We start from the raw sequence: 21704 nt of genomic DNA on the forward strand, positions 1-21704 counted from the left end.
GCCTCTTTACCTTTTTGAGAAATTCCTTTGAGGTGCAGAAACTTCTAAGCTTGAGGAGTTCCCATTTATCTATTTTCTCTTTTGTTGCTTGTGCTTTGGGTGTAAAGTCTAGGAAGTGGCCGCCTAATACAAGGTCCTGAATATGTTTTCCTACATTATCTTCTAGGAGTTTTATGGTACTTTCTTTTATATTGAGATCTTTGGTCCATTTTGAGTTAATTTTTGTGTAGGGGGTGAGGTAGGGGTCCTCTTTCATTCTTTTGGATATGGATATCCAACCTTCCCAGCCCCATTTGTTGAAAAGACCATTATGGCTCAGTTCAGTGACTTTGGGGGCCTTATCAAAGATCAGTCGGCCATAGATCTGAGGGTGTATCTCCGAATTCTCAATTCGATTCCATTGATCTATATGCCTATCTTTGTGCCAGTACCATGCTGTTTTGGCAACTGTGGCTTTATAATAAGCTTCAAAGTCAGGGAGTGTAAGTCCTCCCACTTCGTTTTTCTTTTTTAGAGTGTCTTTAGCAATTCGAGGCATCTTCCCTTTCCAAATAAATTTGATAACTAGCTTTTCCAAGTCTGCAAAGTAGGTTGTTGGAATTTTGATTGGGATTGCATTGAATCTGTAGATGAGTTTGGGTAGAATTGACATCTTAATGACATTTAGTCTTCGTATCCATGAACATGGAATATTTTTCCATCTTTTAAGGTCCCCTTCTATTTCTTTTAGTAGAGTTATATAGTTTTCTTTGTATAGGTCTTTTACATCTTTGGTTAAGTTTATTCCTAGGTACTTGATTTTTTTAGTTGCTATTGAAAATGGTATCTTTTTCTTGAGTGTCTCTTCAGTTTGTTCATTTCTAGCATATAGAAACATTACTGACTTATGTGCATTAACCTTGTATCCCGCTACTTTGCTAAATTTATTAGCTCTAGTAGCTGTATCGTCGATTTCTCAGGGTTTTCTAGACATAAGATCATATCATCTGCAAACAATGACAGTTTTACTTCTTCTTTTCCAATTTGGATGCCTTTTATTTCTTTTTCTTGCCGGATTGCCCTGGCTAGCACTTCCAGCACAATGTTGAATAACAGTGGTGATAGCGGGCATCCTTGTCTTGTTCCTGATCTTAGAGGGAAGGCTTTCAGTCTCTCACCATTGAGTACTATGCTGGCTGTGGGTTTTTCATATATGCTCTTTATCATGTTGAGGAAGTTTCCTTCAATTCCTACCTTTTGAAGTGTTTTTATCAAAAAGGGATGTTGGATTTTGTCAAATGCTTTTTCAGCATCTATTGAGATGATCAATTGATTTTTCCCTTTTGACTTGTTAATGTGTTGTAATACATTGATTGATTTTCTTATGTTGAACCATCCTTGCATGCCTGGAATAAACCCCACTTGGTCATGGTGTATGATTTTTTTAATGTGTCTTTGGATTCGATTTGCAAGTATTTTGTTGAGGATTTTTGCATCTATATTCATTAGGGAGATTGGCCGGTAGTTTTCCTTTTTTGTAGCATCTTTGCCTGGTTTTGGTATTAGATTGATGTTAGCTTCATAGAATGAGTTAGGTAGTGTTCCATTTTCTTCAATGTTTTGAAAGAGTTTGAGTAAGATTGGTGTCAGTTCTTTCTGGAAAGTTTGGTAGAATTCCCCTGTGAAGCCATCTGGCCCTGGGCATTTATTTGTGGGAAGATTTTTGATGACTGATTGGATCTCTTTGCTTGTGATGGGTTGGTTGAGGTCTTCTATTTCTTCTCTGGTCAGTCTAGGTTGTTCATATGTTTCCAGGAAATTGTCCATTTCCTCTACATTATCCAGTTTGTTGCCATACAGTGGTTCATAGTATCCTCTTATAATTTTTTTAATTTCTTCAGGATCTGCAGTTATGTCACCTTTTTCATTCATTATTTTGTTTATATGGGTCTTCTGTCTTTTTGATTTTGTCAGTCTAGCTAGGGGCTTGTCAATCTTGTTGATCTTCTCAAAGAACCAACTTTTGGTGATATTTATCCTCTCTATTGTTTTTTTGTTCTCTATGTCATTTATTTCTGCTTTAATCCTTGTTATTTCTTTTCTTGTACTTGGTTTAGGATTGGTTTGCTGTTCATTTTCTAGCTTCTTCAGTTGATCCATTAGTTCTTTGATTTTGGCTCTTTCTTCCTTTTTAATATATGCGTTTAGTGCTATAAATTTCCCCCTTAGCACTGCTTTTGCTGCATCCATAGATTTTGGTATGTTGTGTTCTCATTTTCATTCGTCTCTATATATTTAGCAATTTCTCTTGCTATTTCTTCTTTAACCCACTGATTGTTTAGGAGTGTGTTGTTTAACCTCCAGGTATTTGTGAATTTTCTAAGTCTCTGATGGTTATTGACTTCTAATTGTATTCCATTGTGGTCAGAGAATGTGCTTTGAATAATTTCAATCTTTTTAAATTTATTGAGGCTTGTTTTATGTCCCAGCATATGATCTATTCTGGAGAAAGTTCCGTGAGCACTAGAAAAGTATGTGTATCCTGGTGATTTGGGATGTAATGTCCTGTATATGTCTGTTAAATCTAATTCATTTATCAGATTGTTTAGGTTTTCAATTTCCTTATTGGTCTTCTGTCTGGTTGATCTATCTATAGGAGAGAGTGATGTGTTGAAGTCTCCCACAATTATTGTGGAAACATCAATTGCTTCCTTTAGTTTTGCCAGTGTTTCTCTCATGTATTTTGTGGCACCTTGGTTGGGTGCATAGACATTTACGATTGTTATTTTTTCTTGCTGAATTGCCCCTTTTATTAGTACGTAGTGGCCTTCTTTGTCTCTCAAAACATCCCTGCATTTGAAGTCTATTTTATCTGAGATTAATATTGCTACACCTGCTTTCTTTTGGCTGTAGCTTGCATGAAATATTTTTTTCCATCCTTTTACTTTCAGTTTCTTTGTGTCCCTGTGTCTAAGATGAGTCTCTTGTATGCAACATATTGATGGTTCATTTTTTTGATCCATTCTGCGAGTCTATATCTTTTAATTGGGGAGTTTAATCCATTTACATTCAACGTTATAACCGTGAAGGCATTTCTTGAATCAGCCATCTTATCCTTTGGTTTATGTTTGTCATATTTTTCCCCTCTGTCTATTAATATACTTTATTGTACCCATACCGAATCTGTTTAGTATTGAACCTTTCTCCAAGTCTCTCTGTCCTTTCTTTGTTTCTCTGTCTGTAGGGCTCCCTTTAGTATCTCCAGTAGGGCAGGTCTCTTGTTAGCAAATTCTCTCAGCATTTGTTTGTCTGTGAAAAATTTAAGCTCTCCCTCAAATTTGAAGGAGAGCTTTGCTGGATAAAGTATTCTTGGCTGGAAATTTTTCTCACTCAGAATTTTAAATATATCGTGCCACTGCCTTCTTGCCTCCATGGTGGCTGCTGAGTAGTCACTACTTAGTCTTATGCTGTTTCCTTTGTATGTGGTGAATTGCTTTTCTCTTGCTGCTTTCAGAACTTGCTCCTTCTCTTCTGTGTTTGATAGTGTGATCAGTATATGTCTCGGAGTGGGTTTATTTGGATTTATTCTATTTGGAGTTCGCAGAGCATTTATGATTTGTGTATTTATGTTGTTTAGAAGATTTGGGAAGTTTTCCCCAACAATTTCTTTGAATACTCTTCCTAGACCTTTACCCTTTTCTTCCCCTTCTGGGACACCAATGAGTCTTATATTTGGACGTTTCATATTATCTATCATATCCCTGAGGTCCATTTCGATTTTTTCAATTTTTTTCCCCATTCTTTCTTTTATGCTTTCATTTTCCATTCTGTCATCTTCGAGGTCACTGATTCGTTGTTCAACTTCCTCCAGTCTTGTAGTATGAGTGTCCAGAATCTTTTTAATTTGGTCAACAGTTTCTTTAATTTCCATAAGATCATCCATTTTTTTATTTAGTCTTGCAATGTCTTCTTTATGCTCTTCTAGGGTCTTCTTGATTTCCTTTATCTCCCGTACTATGGTCTCATTGTTCATCTTTAGTTCTTTGAGTAGCTGCTCTAGGTGCTGTGTCTCTTCTGGTCTTTTGATTTGGGTGCTTGGGCTTGGGTTATCCATATCGTCTGGTTTTTTCATATGCTTTATAATTTTCTGTTGTTTTTGGCCTCGTGGCATTTGCTGAACTTGATAGGGTTCTTTTAGGATTTGTAGACCAATTGAAGTCCTTATCTCTAATTTATCAGATCTACAGCTTCGTGGAGTACACTTTCTCTAACTAACCAGCAGGTGGCGTCCACGAGCCACCTGTTCTCCACAAGCCAGTTCTCCCCTGCTTAGCCTTTTTGGTGAGTGGGGGAGTGAGTCTTGTGGGGTCCAATTGGTGTACCAAGCTTGCGTGTGTAGTTGGTGTTGCCTGCCCTGTATATGGGGCGTGTTTCTGGGCAGTCAGGGAGGGGGGGGTGGCTCTAACAATCAAATCTCCCTGGTGATCCTAGAGTTTTAAAGCTGCTGCAATAGTCTAATCCTTCAGTTCAGTCCCGCCACAGTTTGTCTCTGCCACTGACCCACAAGTCCTTGGTATTGGCGTATGGCTCCTGAGACTTGCAAGTGGGCCCGTCTTCCAGGCTGTGCACCCTGGGTCCTCTGTTGAGGGATGACTGTGCTATGTCACAGGTGAGTGCCGTCCCCCCAGGGCGGTTCTGAGCTGCTGGGCTGTGTAGGGAGGCTCCCAGTCTGCTGAAATGATGGCTGAATGGGGCTTTGTTAATTCACACTGCTCTACCTTCCCAACTCTGGGACAATCAGCTGAGGTTGCAGGGAAGGCTAATGTCCACGCCCAGTTTTGTGGTGTGTGCCTGTTATTTGAAGCACTTCCGTCACACTGGGTTGTCTGGGGCAGGTCTGGGCTATGGGGCTGGCGATGGGCAGGAGTGTTTCCTGTCCACCAGGATGATGGCTGTGAGCGGACACCCCCCTTTTCTTGGGAAGTTGTGGTGTTTAGTGAATTTTCTCAGCCACTGGATTATTGCGTTTTGTCTCAGAGCTCTCCTAGTTCTGCTCTTGACTTGACCTGCCCAAATAGCAAGTCTTTGAAGCTTTCTGTATTGGGCTTCTTAGAGTAATTGTTTTAGAAAAAGAAAAAAGGATTAAAAAAAAAAACAAAAAAAAAACGGGCCCTCCTCAGAGATCTAATGGGTTATTGAAATGCTAAGAGACAAAGCAACCAGGGCCATTAAGGAAAGGTCCACAGGGCAGAGAGATCAGCTTTTCTTCGGGATTTGCATATGCGCCTCAGGGCCCTTCCCCTTTCTATGTTCACCAGAACTCCAAAAATCCTCCGCTTTTATTTTGGAGTTTTTCGTGTTGTTTTTTTTCTATGCCTGTCTCCTCTCTGCTGGGCTGGCTGCTCTCAGATTCTCTGGTGTCTGGTCTCAGTCTATCTATGTTTGGAGTTTGGATCAGTAGAATGAGTTTCCGATAAGGGCTGCCACTGCAGTTCTCCCTTCTCCTTCCCGGAGCTGACAGCCCCTCCTCCCCTGGGACTGAGCCTGGCAGGGAGGGGCGTGGGTCCCCTGGCCGCAAAAACTTACAGATTTCGCTGATCTCAGCAGTTCCACGTTTTCATGAGTGTTGTATGAAGTATGCCCAAAGTCAGATTGCTCTGTGTTGTCCAGTCCACGCAGTTCCTGGCTTTCTACCTACTTTCCTGGAGGAGTAACTAAAACATACAGCTCACCAGTCTGCCATCTTGCCCCGCCCTCCCACTTTAATCTTTTAATAAGAGAAAAAAAAATTATTATAAAATAGTTTTTACAGTATAATGGGGGAAAAGGAAAATACAATGTGAAAAAAGAATCTAAAATAATAAAGATGTAGATGGCCCAGTAATAGATAATGAACAATACATTTTAATAGTATATGATGAAAATAAAGCCAAAAAGATAATCAATTACACTGAACTTTTATTTCAAAATATTGTAGCAAAATTAAATGTCCAGAAATGTTTGCTTTGAATATTTAAAACATTTCATAAAAACATAAACATATCTCTGAGGACAGCCTTGTATAAAAATCATGGAGATATTTGGAATAAATAGGCTTGTTAATAAGTACTTCTTCAGTCCTTCTCAAATTGCTGAGGTGGTTCAATAAAGAGCAGTCCTCTGACTCTAAATGGATGATTCTCTCTGTGGATATTAACACAGTAAAGGATAAATAAAACAATAAGCACTGTTGCTCTTGTTACTCCCTGTAATACTCAGAAAATAAAAATAAGCCTGGAGGGAAAGGGACACAAGCATAAATATGAGCAAAAAGAAAGGATCCATTCAACCTCTTCCAAGTCACTGGAGATTTAAACCACATCCCAAACATAGGTTCTGAAGGCATAAACCCCTTAAGTTTTTGGATTTGAAAAAAGTAAATTCATTCATTCTCTTATTTTTAAATTAAAAAATTTAAAAGCAAGTATATTTCAACCCGTTTTCTGCTGTGAGACAGGGATAGTTCATGAGATCAAACTATGGTCTCAAGATTAACTACCATGTTTTGTTCTAATTCTACTCAATAGTATAGGAAGTACATTCTACCTATTAAAAAATAAAACAAATAAGGTACACTTTTAAGTAAAAATGTCCAAACTTTGTATCTGATAAATAATTTGAGGCTGAATTTCATTCTTCAAAGTTTGTGTGATTACAAGAGTTTTTTTGGGGGCCTGAGTTCAGCAACTGAGATTAATTATAGTGTAGATCTGCATTTATTCACATTAGAGGGAAAGAGCAAATTGGAAAAGAAGAGGGCAGACCAGCCAAAGATGTGGGTTCTGGAGCCAGACTACTTGGGTTTGAATCCTGGCTTTGCCATTTACTAGTTGTGTGACTCTGGGCAAGTCACTTTAATATTTTATTCCTCAGCTTCCCCATCTGTAAAATGGAGGTAATAACAGGGTGGTTATGAGGATTAAGAGTTAACTACATAATCTACTTAGATCAGTGTCTGGTTCATTGTAAGCATTCAATAAACATTGGTCATTTTTGATGGATAATTCATCAAATGGATAGTCCAAAAGTGGAGACTGATGCTGAGACCAAAGAGAATACAGCAAGGGATGCATGTAACTCAAATGTGCTCTTTGCATTGAAGCTCAACATCTAGCAGCCACCCTCAGGGTGCTGTTGGTTTAGCTCTTGGGTGAAGATTTTATGCATCAGGCAGCTGGGGCCTACATTTTAGCCCCAAACTCCAAACTGCCAGTCCAGATATGACAGACTTGTCTTGGGCAGGGATCCCTTGAAACCACACACAGAGTATTGTCTCATCCCTCAAAACAAGTTCAACTCCACTATGAATCGTGGAGAAATGTGTTCCTAAAGATGTTTTGGCATAGAGATGGGGGTCAAATGTAGGGGATACAAAAAGTCAATGCAGTTCCTCACTGACATGTCTATTCTTCATCTGCTAGTTGCTTGTTTCCCCTCTTTCTCTTTTCCCATACTACCACCAAGAGGTCTGTGTATTGCCCTAGTTAGTTCAGCTCTGGCTCACTGCTTATGTTCCTCAACCAAACAAGAGCCTGGGGGTTAGACCAATAGAAACCATTTCTAATTAGTCTAGCAGGCCTCTTGGAGGTTTCTCATCCTTCCATATGCAGCTTAGCAAAGTATTCTCCCGATACAAACTAATCCCTGTCCTAGAAAATTCTGCTTATAAGAAAATTTTCTAAATTTTGATCTAAATCAGACAGAGGATACTCAACAAATAATGTTTCCCATTCTAGAACCATTTGAGGATCTGACAGCAGTTTCAGGAGACAGAATCAGAAAAATAAAAAAGTGGAAGAGCTGGAAACCTCTTTCTTGAGTTTAGATTTACCTGGATAGATTAAGCATCACACCACTTCTTTTCACTCAAAGGTTTTTAAGAGAAGAGGGAAGGAAGGAAAAACGATGTAAGGGATTTTTTAAAAAGACATCACTAAATTTTAAACTATAATAACTTGTTACTTTATTCTTAAGATTATTGATAATTAAGTAGACTGGGCCTTGAAAAAAGAATCAACAATACTAACATTGCAATATTAACATTTATTTAGAATCTCTTTTGAATCTGCCATAGATCTGTTCATCAGGAGGAACTTTATGGATCTTCTGGCATGCCTCAACAAATAAGTAGATTCTCACTGTTTCTGCAAATAAAACCAAGAGCTATGCTCCCCTATACTATTCTAACTTCTTAAAAGTTTAAACAGAAAAAAAAAAAAGTTCTGAGTTAATTTAGAGGTGGAGATGGCTTACTGCTGCCATTGTTTTAAGTCTGAAAAAATGGCGCACTAGTTGTGTTTGTGGTTTCTGAAAGGTTTGGCTTTTACCTGATGTTGCTTGCCTTGCATCCTACGTAGGGAGGCAGCCCAAGAGCTTCCTCAACCTGCAAACTGTCCGCCTGGGTTCTGGGTCAGCTGCCACCTTCTGAACTCGGAACAGAGCCTGGGAGGCGATGATGCGCACAGATGGCTCAGAGTCATGCAGGAGATCTCGCAGATCTAAGACGCGAGAAAACCAAAATTGGAAGTGAAGGCCTCTGAGATCTATGTAAACGAGCACTGCTCCAGACACCAAACATGCAACAGGCTTTCAGCAGCCAAGATAAAGCACTAACTTTTTCCAAGCCTCTGTCTGAAAGTTTGTACATCTGTGGATCAATTCCAAGGAAACCGACTTCCAAGTTGCCAAATATTTTACTCCTTTGTAATAATTACACTGCCAAATAGTCCACCCAAAGTCATATTATCTGGACTTGCCAAGCCATATCTAATCCTATTAATTTCTAAGTTCCTATTTTGGTCTCAGATGTTACTCTTAAGTCATTCCCTTTTAAATTAAAACAAAAAACAAAAAACAAAAACACAACACCACTTTTAGTTATGTTTTCTCATTGCAAAAGAAATGCATGCTTATTGTGTAGAAAATTTAGAGAATACATGTAAATGGTAGAAAACCAAAGTCACCCTACCACTTAAATATAGCCACTGTTATTTTGAAAATGTATTTTTCTGGACTTTTTTCTATGTATTTATACATGTTTGCTTTTATTTCTTGTCCAAATGCAACCATATTGTACATATTATCTAATAATTGCTTGTCTTATTTTAAAATATCACTTTATCCTTTACTGAGTCATTTAACAATTCTTCTACAATATTTTTCATGGCTACATATGATTCCATAACATGGAAATGTTATAATTTATTGAACTAATTCCTATTGTTTCCAATCTAAGATGTTCCTCATTTTCACTATTCTAAGTAACACTGACATGAGAGCTCCTATAACTATTTCTGCTTTGTTTCATAGGTTAAATTCCTAAAGGTAGGATTGATAAAGTCAAAGTATATGCTTATTTTAAAGGGTTTTAATACGTATTGCCAAACTTTGGTACAAAAAAGTTGTACCAATTTATCCTTCTGCCAGCACAGTGTATGATAATGTCAGTCTCCTTCCAATACATCAATGTTGAGTGTTAATCAACAATCTGTGCCATTTTGACAAAAAAATAAATACTGGCATTGCATGTTTTATTCTGAAAATTCCTGTTTACTAGTATTACTGAATATTTTCACCTATTAATTGGCCATCTGTAATTCTTCTATGAACTGCTTAACTAATATTGTTTACTGCATTTCTTTTGGAGAATTTAGATTTCTTTTAAGGATATTAACACTTTATCAGGTTGCAAATGTTTCCCCTCATATTACTGTTTGCTTTTCAATTTTGTCTAGGTCTCTGTTTTTTCAAAGTTGATTTAAAAATTTTTTCTGTATACAAAGGTATTATTCTTTTACTTTATGGATCTGTTTTTGGTATCATGCTTTGAAAAGGCTCTCTTTTTAATTTCTAATTCTCCCAGGTCTCAACAATGCTCAGCACCTCTTCAGAGTTTGGAGCTTTTTATTTCTTAATGTTTTAGCCTTTAAATTCATCATGTTTATTTCCAAAATGAAGTATTTTACTAGTTTTTTATTCCTTTCAGTTCTTGCATTGACATCTGTCTATATGTTCAACAGAATACATGAGGAAGATAATATCAATTTTTGTATCCAAAGGGATTGAAGTCTTATCTTGTCATGAAATCAGTTTAAATTGATATTTAAAATTTTGTTGTTTTTCTGTTTAAATTTAGCTTTAAAATTACCCATGGTAAATAACATAAACTTGGTTATGAAAAGAGGTTACAATATCCTATTTCTAAGACAGATAAGCCATTGCTAGGGAAGGAAAAGGGTGGGATTATTCCATGAGGTTGAACCATGTGAGATTGCTGATATTTGACTGTTTTTGACCTACAAAATGGCAGTTTCATAGAGTTCAACCTAACACATATGTATATAGTTTTATATACGGTTTTTAGATCTTCCTTATAGTTAACTTTTGAATAGAAAAGAAACTTCAGTTCTCCAGTGTTTTAGATTAGAAAATAATTTCCTTTTAATTGAAAAGAATCAACCATATAGAATCTTACACCACAGAATAAAATAATCTATATGGTTTTTTCCTTTCTTTTCACTTCTGATATCTGTGAGGAAGTGGGAAACCTTAGAGAAAACTGGCATAATATTTCTTAAATAGCTGTTTTACCAGTTATATATTTTTATTTTAAAAGTACATTGTTTAGGATTTTAATTTGGTTCTCAAAGTACATTCTTTTGGATTGTGAGACTCAGAATTTCACAGCATTTTCTAATTGTAGAACTACTTCTTAAGTGGGAATAAATAATTCTTTGAGTGCCAAATCTGCAAAGCTATGCAATTATAGAAAAATTTCATTCACTGACAATTCAGAAAACCATTTACATGATTATTTCCTTTTACAACTATAAGACATCTCTGTTACTAACTCCCACCATCTTGTTGGACAACTGCCTACAGAAAATAGTGCTGCAGCTATCTCTGCGGTACTTACGAGGTATCATAATTTACTAGGTAGTATTTCTAGGTAATGTCTTATTTCCTGACAGGCAAAGTTCAGGAACTATCCTTGAAACAATCATCAAAGCTTATTTCCAGACAAACAGGGTCATGTCCTTTCCTAAAGGGGGAATTAGACTGCAAAAGTCAGGTTTCTGTATCCCAGAGTCTCAGCCCTGCCATGTTGAACTAAAGCAACCCTACCCACAGCCTACTGTCTCCCGGAATATGGTTGCACTCCAAATCCAAGGACTGTTATTACTTACCATCCTCTATCCAGTCAGTACCCTTCATCCTGAGCTCATCATGATCTGTGTATTTTGATAGGAGCCCTAAATGCAGAATAAAGTCAATGAGTCTCTGATCTAGCTTTTGCTCTTGGAAATTAATACCTAAGAATTTTTGTCTTGGAAAATCTATGCATTTGGCAGAAATGGCCTTTTGGTAATAGGCAGATTCCAAAAACTGGACTTCCAAGTGTCTGGTAGTTACCTGTAGGTAACATCGCCCCTTTCTCCTAGAAGTATTTTCAAGGTTACCTTCATAAAGAATGCAGATAATCAAAACAGCAATTTGGGAAAGTACAGGATAAAACTAACTGTAGAAGAGAAAGGATTTTATTTTTGTACCTACAAATAGGGCAGCTGCTCTTCTGATGGGAAGTTTTGCATTTTTTGAGTACATCAATGCTTGGGCTAGGATGTTAACTTTCCCCTTGCATTTTTTTCCCTATATGGAGAGGAAAAAAGATTAAGAAGCAGTGAAATAACAGCACTATCTTTATCAGCCTCATCATAGTTTCCAGGGTCATGAACTCAATCCAATATACATATATAGTATAGTGCCTGAAGTAACTACTGTTGCTCAATGGATATTATGCCACAATAATTAGCCCCTAGACAAAGTTAAATTCCCTGAATACACTTTGCTCACATCCACTCATGCCACATATTGTAATGCCTCTAAAGCTGCTTTTGTTTCTCTGCATCTAAATCTTCTCTGTTCTCTAAGCTCCACTTAGAGCCCTGCATCCCTATGAGCACTTCTCTGAAAGCTGTTATCGGCCTGAACTAACCCTGCTCTGAGCGTTTAGCAAATACTCCTCTCTTTGTCCATATTATCTCTCACTTAAGATTCTGTTTAATTTTTGACAGAAGTTTTATTTCCCTGACTAGATTACAAGCTCCTCTTAGGAAGTTTCCATCGTTGGCACGTTTCTGGGTTTTCCACCACCTGTTGCACATTGGATGTGTTATGCTTATTGGAGATGAATAAACACACCCCTCAGTGTATCTCTTACAAGAATAGGCACTCAGTGATAGGAGTAGGAGATTAGGAATTTGTCTTCATAGACTTTAGGATTTAATGTGGACAATCTATAGTTTTATATATTGATAGCACTGGATTTCCTACTGGAGATACTGTCATTGGCACACCAGGTATAGGCTTGGCTACAGGACAGGGAGATAATCCCCAGTGGAAAGCCTGATACAAGGGCACTTTAGGACTTCCCAGACCCATAAGTCAATACATGTCCATATGGGTCCCAAACAGGCTAAAAACATGGAAGATCGCTGGGAATAGCCAATCTGATGGTCTTCTCAATAGGATCCAGGTTCTTCTAGGGTCATTGTCCAGAATAACCATGGGCCTCCTGAGGCTGCCCTAGCTCAAGCCTGCCCATGAAATCAGCCACAGTTGCCTTTGTCATGTTTCTGAGGAGAAAGGATGTCATGTGGGTCCTGGCAGAGCTGGTGGCATGCTGCCATTGTATTGCCTGGCCCATAAAAGCATGATAGCCTTCACTTGGGGCAATCTGAACATGCTCTGATAGAGGGTAAAACAATCCACTTACATCCAAGGAAAGGACAGAGATCATGTAAAGGCAATACATAGTTCTATTTCAGTTCAGTCCACAAGCAATTTTTTGAGCATTTACTATCCACCTGGCCTTATAGCCTCTGATACAGTTTAATAGAGCTCCCAAGAGTTCATCAGTGTTTTTCATGAGGGAGGGATATAATAAAAGGTGTTTCTGTGGAAACTATAGAAAAATAGATCCACAGCACGAAATAGCTCATAGATATCAAATGCTGAAGTGGAAAGGGATGGGAAATGTTTTCTTTGTGTCATTTTCCTTCGTTAAAAAACTCTATCAGAAAAAAAATAAGTATGTTAGCATATTAAAGAGTTAAAACCATTATTGCTCACATACAAAGAATTTGCAGATTGTTCCAACTTCGCTAGGTTTGCTGTACCAGGGATCTTTGCAGTACACCTCTTGAGGTAGCTTCCACTTCAGGAACTGGGCACATATAGTTAGGACTCGCCTGCTTTCCTGTGAAAAGGATTAATCACAGATCAGCAGTTTTGAACATTTTTCACCTGAGGCAAGCTTTCCTCAAATAAAACCAACACTAAAGCCCAAGATGAAAAGCTGATAAATTCAGAATTACTCTGTTTGAAGTAAGGGGAAAGAGAAGTGGGAAGGAATCAGAGTCCTGTGTCCTCCTTCAATTACTTCAAACAATCCCTAAAGGGGGTTCTCAAAACTCTGGGATCCTGGGGAGGAAGATGTCGAAACCGCTGGTCTAGGTGCTACCAGATATGATGGCCAGACTGGAATTCTGGGTAGGAATGCCCATTAGCCAATGTTTGACAGACAGGGCACTCACCCCGACTTGCTTCCCCTACTTCATCTTTCTGTCACACAAGGAAGTGCAGCCCCTCTTCTCATTGACCTTGTTGAATCTCTGGGTTAGAAGGAACTCAAGAAAGTACTGATCACTTCTATTTGAGCAAAATTTAGTAAGTGGGCCTCCTCTGTAGTTCATTGCTCTCAGAATGCCTCCCATACACCATATAATACCTCTGGTGAATCTCCAAGCAAGTATTTTGTCTCAGGGCCACTGAATTCTTGGGCCACAAAAACTTCTTTGGGGACTGATAGGAATACAAATTAGTTCTTACTTTATCTAGCAATTTGTAACTATCTGGTAAAGTTAAAGATACCTATATATTCCACTTTTGGGTTTATGGCCTCAAGAATCTTTCACAAGTGTACAATGAAATATGTACAAGAATGCTTGCTGCATCACTGTTTAAAATAATGAAAGACTGAAAACAATCTAAATGTCCAGAAATAGGAGAATGGGAGAAGTTGTAGGATATTCATATGATAGAATGCCATGTAACAGTGAAAATGAATTAACTAGAACCATACAACATGGATAAATCTCATAAATATAATGTTGGACAAAAAAAAACCCAAGTTGCTGAAAGATATTTATAGAATGATACAACATATAAAGTTTTAAAACAGGAAAAATTATACCATAGAAATGATAAAAACAAAATTCAGCATGACCGTTGTTCTAGTTTGCTAATGCTGCCAGAATGCAAAACACCAGAGATGGACTGGCTTTTATAAAAGGGGGTTTATTTGGTTACACAGTTACAGTCTCAAGGCCATAAAGTGTCCAATCAGCAATCAAGTACCTTCACTGGAGGATGGCCAATGGTGTCTGGAAAACCTCTGTTAGCTGGGAAGGCACGTGGCTGGCATCTGCTCCAAAGTTCTGGTTTCAAAATGGCTTTCTCCCAGGATGTTCCTTTCTAGGCTGCAGTTCCTCAAAAATGTCACTCTTAGTTGCACTTGGGATATTTGTCCTCTCTAAGCTTCTCTGGAGCAGGAGTCTGCTTTCAACGGCCATCTTCAAACTGTCTCTCATCTGCAGCTCCTGTGCTTTCTTCAGTGTCCCTCTTGGCTGTAGCAAGCTGGCTCCTTCTGTCTGATCTTATATAGTGCTCCAGTAATTTAATTCAGACCCACCCAATGGGCGGGCCAACTCCTCCATGGAAATTATCCAATCAGAGTCATCACCCACAGTTGGGTGGGGCACATCTCCATGGAAACACCCAAAGAATTACAATCTAATTAACACTGATAGGTCTGTCCAAAAAAGATTACATCAAAGATAACAGTGTTTTGGGGGACACAATACATTCAAACCGGCACAACCATTTTTGGGGGTGGGGTGGGGTGGGATTCATTTGGGGTAAGTACATGTTTTATTCCTGTTTTATTTCATGGAGTAGGTGGTAGACTCATGGGTGTTTATGACGTTTTTCTCTGTACCAGTGATTCTCCTTTATACTTAGGCTGACCCTGAGAAAGCCCTGGAAAAAGTGACTAGAGGTTGCTCAAGGTTTGAAGGAAAATAAGGACAGTGCCTCAGCTGCCCTCAGCCTGTGACTGCCAAGGGTTGGTGGGTGTGTGTGTGCGGTCAATGTAGAACATAATTCCCCATCACTGTGTTGGGAAGCTCTGCTCTACACTTTATTGAATCTGAAATATTTCATATTTATGGCAACAAGACCATAAAACTCCCCCAAACAAGGTGCCAGAACCTACTTTAATCTTAAGTCCTGTTTCTGAACCTGCAGACTTTGAGATTTCATTTCTGTGAGGGGAGCAAATGGAAGGAAGAGCTCCAGCCTTCTTCCAGAATCCTTGTGGCCTAAACCTACCTCCCTGGTGGTCATAGTTAGCACTTTGGCATGGACAGGCTTCTGGGGTATGGGACAATACTAAAGATGATGATATTCCCAACCTTTCACCCACCACCGAGTTGAGACTAGGATAGCTTAAATGGAACCACAACTCTCAGGGCAGAAACTTTGGAAGATTCAGGCAAAGTAAAGCCTTCAAAGACAAACTACTGTCTCTGACTTAGCCTCAACATGAGTCTTATCTCAAGACTATTAGGCAGCTTTTGAAATGAAAGAAGTAAGATAATATTATCACTGTTATAAACAAGAAAAGTTTGTTGAGTTGGATACTGTATTTAGGTTTCTGTACTAGGCTGAATATTGGGGTAGGACTACAAAGTGGTATAATTCATCATTCTTACCTACAAAGGGCCATTATTTGGTATACAGAAATAAGGAGAAGTCACAGAGGAAGGTGGTGGAGAAGGGACCTCCAGGAATCAGTTCTTCCACCATAACAACTACTGAACAGGCAGGAACTGTCTGAATCAACTATTTTGAAACTACAGAATCCAGTAGAACACTGTATAGCATTCAGGGAAGAGCAGGAGGAAGAGTCTGGTAAATTACAGTAAACACCAGTAAATTGCTCTCTCCATGTGGCTGACTACCATCACCCAGCCCCCACTCTCACAGCAGGCAGCAGTGGGATCCAGCCCCTGGTGTAGCTTCTGGTGACAGAAAGGGACATAAAAATCCATTCCCCCAAGATCCAAGATGGGCATGGGCTGATCACTGCTCATGGCTTTTGATTAGCTACTTTGGTTCCCTGGGAGTTTGGCTCTGAGTGAGGCCAATGTTCCAAAAACAGCAGAGGAGACTTAAAAGTGGTGCTTCCTCAGATCTGCAGAGGACAGTTGAAGAGCTGCATTTGCTGGACAGGTCAAGAAAGTGCACCTTTGGGGAACCATGAAAGAAGATCTTGGTGCCCTCCCCGGCCCCTCCCTCATCCCCTCTCCTCATCTAATTGCCCCTAGGGCAATTTGGAGCCCACTGGCACTTCCTTTGTGTGTCCCAGGCCTTCTTCCAGCTAAGAAAGACTAACTTGGGAAACACACCTCTCTGCCATGCCCCCTTCCTAGGATTTGCCCTCCAGGCAAAAGCCACTTGAGTCAAAGAGAGCAGTGTAACAAACAATTGAGGTAGATGGCCTGGGCAAAGGCTTACTGCTTTAAATCAGGCAGTAGAACACCTGGGAGAGGGAGACGCTTTGTCTCCTGGGAAGCAGAGGGGGCATTCAAACTCCTATAAACAGGGGAACTCCTAAGGCTACCAGCAAGCACAGGACAAGATATAGCTCAAAAGAGACAGGCTGACCCCTGAACTTTGCATTTGCCTTGGGCAGACCTCCCTGACAGGAGAGCTGACACTCCAGAAAAATGCTGTCAAATCATCAGCTGGTTACAAATTCAAGAAACAGACAACTCAGAGAATAAATCCCAGACTTTATATTTTAAAATACAGTGTGCAACAAAAGATTACAAGACAAACAAAGAAACAGGAAATAATGGCCCATCCGAAGGAAGAAGATAAAAATCCAGAAAACATCAATGAAGAGGACTAATCTGTGGACATACCAGACAAAGACTTTAAAAAATGATCTTCAATGTGCTCAAGGAGATGAAGGAAAATACAGAGAAAGAACCAAAGGATATCAGGAAAACAATGAATGAACAATCTGAGAAACTCTATAAAGAGAAATTTTTAAAAGGAACCAAACAGAAGTACTGGAGTTGAAGGTCACAATAACTAAAATGAAAAATTCTGAAGAAGGTTTCAAAAGCAGATTGAAATTGGCAGGAGAAAGAATCAGCAAATTTGAAGGCAAAACACCTGAAATGCATCAGGCTCAGAAGCAAAAGAACAAAGAATCATAAAAAGTGAAAATAGCCTAAGACCTCTGGAATGCCATCAAGCATACCAATATATGCATTATGGGAGTCCTAGAAGGAGAAAAAAAGAGAGAAAGGAGCAGAAGGAATATTCAAAGAAATAATGAAAGAAAACTCAAACTTAGCAAAAGACATGAATATGCACATCCAAGAAGTCCAGAGAACACCAACTTAAAGAAAAATACTTCCTGTTACATATTGATCAAACTGTTGAATGCAGATGTCAAGGAGAGAGTTCTGAAAACTGTAAGAGAAAAGCAACATATTATGTATAAGAGAGTCCCAATTAGATTAAGTACCAATTTCTCATCAGAAATCATGGAGGCAAGAAAGCTGTGGGTTGAAATATTTAAGAGTGCTGAAAGAAAACAATTGCCAACCAAGAGTTTTATATTGGGTGAAACTTTCTTTTAAAAATGAGGGAAAGACTGACATTCCCAGATAAACAAAAGCTGAAGGAGTTTATCAACACTAGACCTGCCCTGCAAGCAATGCTAAAGAGTTCTTCAGAATGAAAGGAAATGACACTAGACAGTGGTTCAAAACGGCATAAAGAAATGAAGACTTCTGATAAAGAGATTTGTAAGAGGAACATTAAAAAAGAATCAAATAGGAAGCTTTTATTGGGTACCTACTGTTTATCCAGAATGGAGCTGGACATTGTAACAGATTCAGAGAATCGGAAAACCTGGTCCCAGCCCTCAAGGATTTAAACTGTGGTTAGGGTGACAGAGACTGATGCAGGACCAACCCTCAACAGTGCTAGGTGTGATGGTTAATTTCATCATCGACCAGGCTAAGTTATGGTTTCTAGTTGTTTGGTCAAACAAGCACTGGCCTGATTGTTACTGTGAGAGTATTTCATAGATGGATTTAAATCATTATTTCAGTTGATTGCATCTACAGCTGATTATATCTAAAATTAACAAAGGAGATTGTCTTCAGCAATGAGAGGAGTTTCCTCATCCAATCAGTTGGAGGTCTTTAAGTAAGAATTGAGGATTTCAGCAGTCAGAAAGATGAATTTCTCTCTCATTTCAGCCAGCCTGCTTCTCCTGGGGAATTCAACATTGCCTTTACCAGAGTTTCCAACTTGCGGCCTGCCCTAAGGAATTCGAACTTGCCAATCCCCATGGTCACGTGAACTAATTCCTATAATAAATATTTTAATATTTACATAAAAAAAGAAATAAGGAGTAAGATTTTTCACACAATTCACTTAGGAAAAACAATGAAAAGGTAGCTCTGTGCCAGAGGAGGATATGGGGTGTGCAAAGATGATCCCACACAGTCCCTGCCCTCAGAGACATGAACACTTATTGCAGATTTTGCTATGGGTTTTAAGTCACTTGGGGTTGAAAAAAGTTGACAGCAGACATTACCTCAGCTACTGCATCATTTTCATCCTGAGAATACAGAAGCAGTGGGACCAAGCTGTCCAGGACTTGGTTCTCTACACCCTTCTTATCTGTGTATTTCACAGACTTTATGGAAGCTCCAAAGAGGGTCATGGAGAAACGATGAACATTAGGTCTCACCTATAAATGGAGTACACAAAAGAAATTAGCTCTGTGAAAATGTTCATGCTTAGCTCACAAGAGCTCTGGGTGGGTTAAAAGTCAGTCCTAGATTAAGCTTACTTAGCTGAGGACAGGAAACCAAAGATGTGTGGAAATGGCAAGACCTGCTGATTTGGCACTACTTGCCCTTCTCTCTCTTTATAAAGAAGAAATGGGCATAGTTTCACCATAGTCATCATGGCTTGTGCCTAATACTGGTATTAACTATTCACACAAGTTGTTTTACTGAAATTCAAAATCCTGGCCTTGGTATATTTTATTCTTCTAAAGATGCTATTCATTGTGCTTCAAGTATTTCTTTTAAAAAATGTTTGGGATTTGGGACAGGTACATATGTATAGTCCACCATGTTGACCCAGTCCAGATTACTTCCTGAAAGACAATATTTTCCCTTACATAAACTCTTCCTCTGTCCCATGAAGCTGGGTGATACCTTGGCAGGTTTCTATGTCATATTTATTTTAATCTGAAAAATGAGAGCAACATTAGTCTTGCCAAAATTACAGGTTACCTGCAAGGGTCCTAGAGGAAATTAGAAAGTACACACTTTATAAAACAGAATGTACTTATTACTATCCCAATTTCTACTTGCTGCTTTGCCAATTACCCTCCCCCCAGGAAAGTCTCTCCTTTCTCATTCTCTTACATCACCAAATAAGGAGAACAAGGTTCTCATCATGGCAGCCAGGGTGGTGAAATCCATTGTGGTGACGAGGTGCAGGAGTATCTGGATGGCCAATAAAACGATCTTCTCATCAGTTTCACATAAGCTGTCTAAGAAGCATGGCAACAGGCTCTTGATGTCTTCTCTCTGGGTGCCCAAAGGGAAGAAACACATCAGTACCTCTTCTGATGGTATTTAATCTAGCACCAAAGGGAGGGCTCCTGACTTTTACTCAGTACATGGTGCTTTTTGATTTTTGGTAGACTGGATAGCGAAGAACAGAGAAGTCAGGAGTCATGATTGCCCTCTCATATTGGTAGGGCTGCATGTAGAGGAGGGAGCAGAGCTGTTGTGAGTCACCTCAAAGGATAGAAGTGGAGCCAAGTGGGGGAAGGTCCAGGTATATGGACTTGGGCTTAATGCAAGGAAGAGGTCTTCTAACAATGAGAGAAAGTGGAATCGTTAGCTCAGGTCACCGTGAGTTCCCCAACATGGAAAATATCCAAACAGAGGCTGGAAGATCTCTTAGCAGGAATTCACACAGACTTTGACAAAGGACTCTTCAGGATCCTTCCCATTCTGAAGTGGGATTCCACTGTTCTGAGACCCCCAAAAGGAAGGAGTCTCAAGGTTTTAAAGTTTAAAACCTACATATAAAAATATACATGGTATAAAAAATGCATGCATCCAATCAAGAAGAATTAACATATATTAATACTTGTCATTTTTGTTTCAGATATATACATACATTTTAAAATAAAGAAAACAGAACCCAACTGATAAAATTGAAGCCTCAGGGATTACTCTTCTCTTCTGGTTTCTAGCTAGGCATGTGAAATATGAGCTCTCTTCTAGCATGGATGATAGTGATCTTGGTTTTAGATGGTAAGCTCCTTGGGGGCAGATATACTGGCCTATCCAATTTACTCTTAGGACAACACGTTACAAGTCCTAAAGGGACTACAAAATGCTGCTGAGTTTGTGATGGTAATGAGGGTACCTCCACAAATTGCCAGTTCCAAATACTATGAATACATGCTTCTTGGACTTTTTATGTATTTATTTTAATTTCATTAATTTTTATAGTCTGTATGGGCATTTCCTAGGCATAAATGGCATAAAAAGATGTACAGTGAAAAAGATCTTTTCCTACCCAATCTGATCCCCAGGCTATCCAATTTTCCTCCTCTGGAGAGACAGCTGTTATCAGTTTCTACGGTGTTTTTTTTTTGGGATATGGTTTATTTGTGACTTAAGAATCAGTTGTTCAGGAGTCTCTCCTACCATCTCCTGGTGTCTCAGAAGATGGCACAGTCCTCGCAGGCCAAGAACTCTGAAGAGATTATTCCCATGGTGTAGCCAGTCTTTTAACCGGGCAACGGAATATATGTTGGGGAGTCTCCTAGCCACTGGACTCTGGAGAAGCTGAAAGAATCCAGAAATCAGCCAAAGAAGTTACATTTAAGCACTTTTTCATGAGGGGGGCTCCCTTTCTTCCAATTCCAACATGTATATTTTCCTCTGAAATCTCTACTACACAGCACATATACTACAAGGAGAAGCTTAAACTGTAAGCATGCTGCAAGGAATGCTGAATGAATGAATGGGTGGAAAGAAGAATTGCAAAATTGGCTTTATAGCTGGAAAATATTTCTATTCCATACCTGAAATGGATCAAAGCCTGCCCCTAAATTGAATTTAGTCTAAGAAGGTAGGTAATACTGCTTTATAGGCTTCCTGAATCTAGCTTCTAAAGAATGAGTCTTACCTCCACAAAAAAGCCTGCAGATGTGAGTTTATGTTTATCATTCCCTCGGTTAAGTAGAGGGACTAACAAGTACATGACCTTATGTGCAAGGAGATGATTTCCTTCCAGCAAAGCACTGCAAAACAGAACACCAACAGAACGACTCTCAGAAACGTTCCAATCCAGAGAGCTTTTTCCTCTGGCCAGAGGGAACCCTGAACTTTTTGCCCAGTGTCATGTGAACAAGAGGATATGGCAGGGTTAGGACCCCTGAAATTTCTGCCTGGCATTATGAGTATTTGCCTACTCTATTATGAGGGGGTTATGCAACC

At 39.1% G+C, this 21704-nt stretch overlaps 2 protein-coding genes across 4 annotated transcripts in view; both read right to left on the reverse strand.

The window, feature by feature from the left end:
* Positions 1 to 5960: 5960 nt before the first annotated feature.
* LOC119515438 (maestro heat-like repeat-containing protein family member 7) lies at positions 5961 to 20542 on the reverse strand. Of its 2 annotated transcripts, XM_037811394.1 has the most exons (7): positions 19608 to 20536; positions 18764 to 18919; positions 13154 to 13276; positions 11568 to 11667; positions 11205 to 11270; positions 8346 to 8516; positions 5961 to 6162 (listed from the first exon to the last, which is right to left on the reverse strand). In XM_037811394.1, exons 1-6 carry the CDS (start codon positions 19797 to 19799, stop codon positions 8368 to 8370), a joined length of 786 nt encoding a protein of 261 aa, XP_037667322.1. In that variant the 5' UTR covers positions 19800 to 20536; the 3' UTR covers positions 5961 to 6162; positions 8346 to 8367. The 2 variants fall into 2 exon arrangements, with proteins under 2 accessions (XP_037667322.1, XP_037667323.1); XM_037811395.1 differs by lacking the exon at positions 11205 to 11270 and having other exon boundaries at positions 19608 to 20542.
* The window catches only part of MROH8 (maestro heat like repeat family member 8), a 116454-nt gene continuing 114416 nt past the window's right edge, over positions 19667 to 21704 (reverse strand). Inside the window, exons 14-15 of one of the 2 annotated variants that reach the window (XR_005213043.1) lie at positions 20910 to 21050; positions 19667 to 19772 (exon numbers count right to left, since the gene is read on the reverse strand). Coding sequence is in view for 1 of the 2 variants with exons in the window: in XM_037811393.1 (XP_037667321.1) it covers positions 20993 to 21050 (58 nt within the window). In the remaining variant the exon portion in view is untranslated. Of the gene's footprint in view, positions 19773 to 20808; positions 21051 to 21704 lie in introns of those variants that run through there. The other variant, XM_037811393.1, reaches the window with a different exon arrangement.

The sequence above is a fragment of the Choloepus didactylus genome, chromosome 19 (assembly GCF_015220235.1).
Source record: "Choloepus didactylus isolate mChoDid1 chromosome 19, mChoDid1.pri, whole genome shotgun sequence".
Taxonomy (NCBI): Eukaryota; Metazoa; Chordata; class Mammalia; order Pilosa; family Megalonychidae; genus Choloepus; species Choloepus didactylus.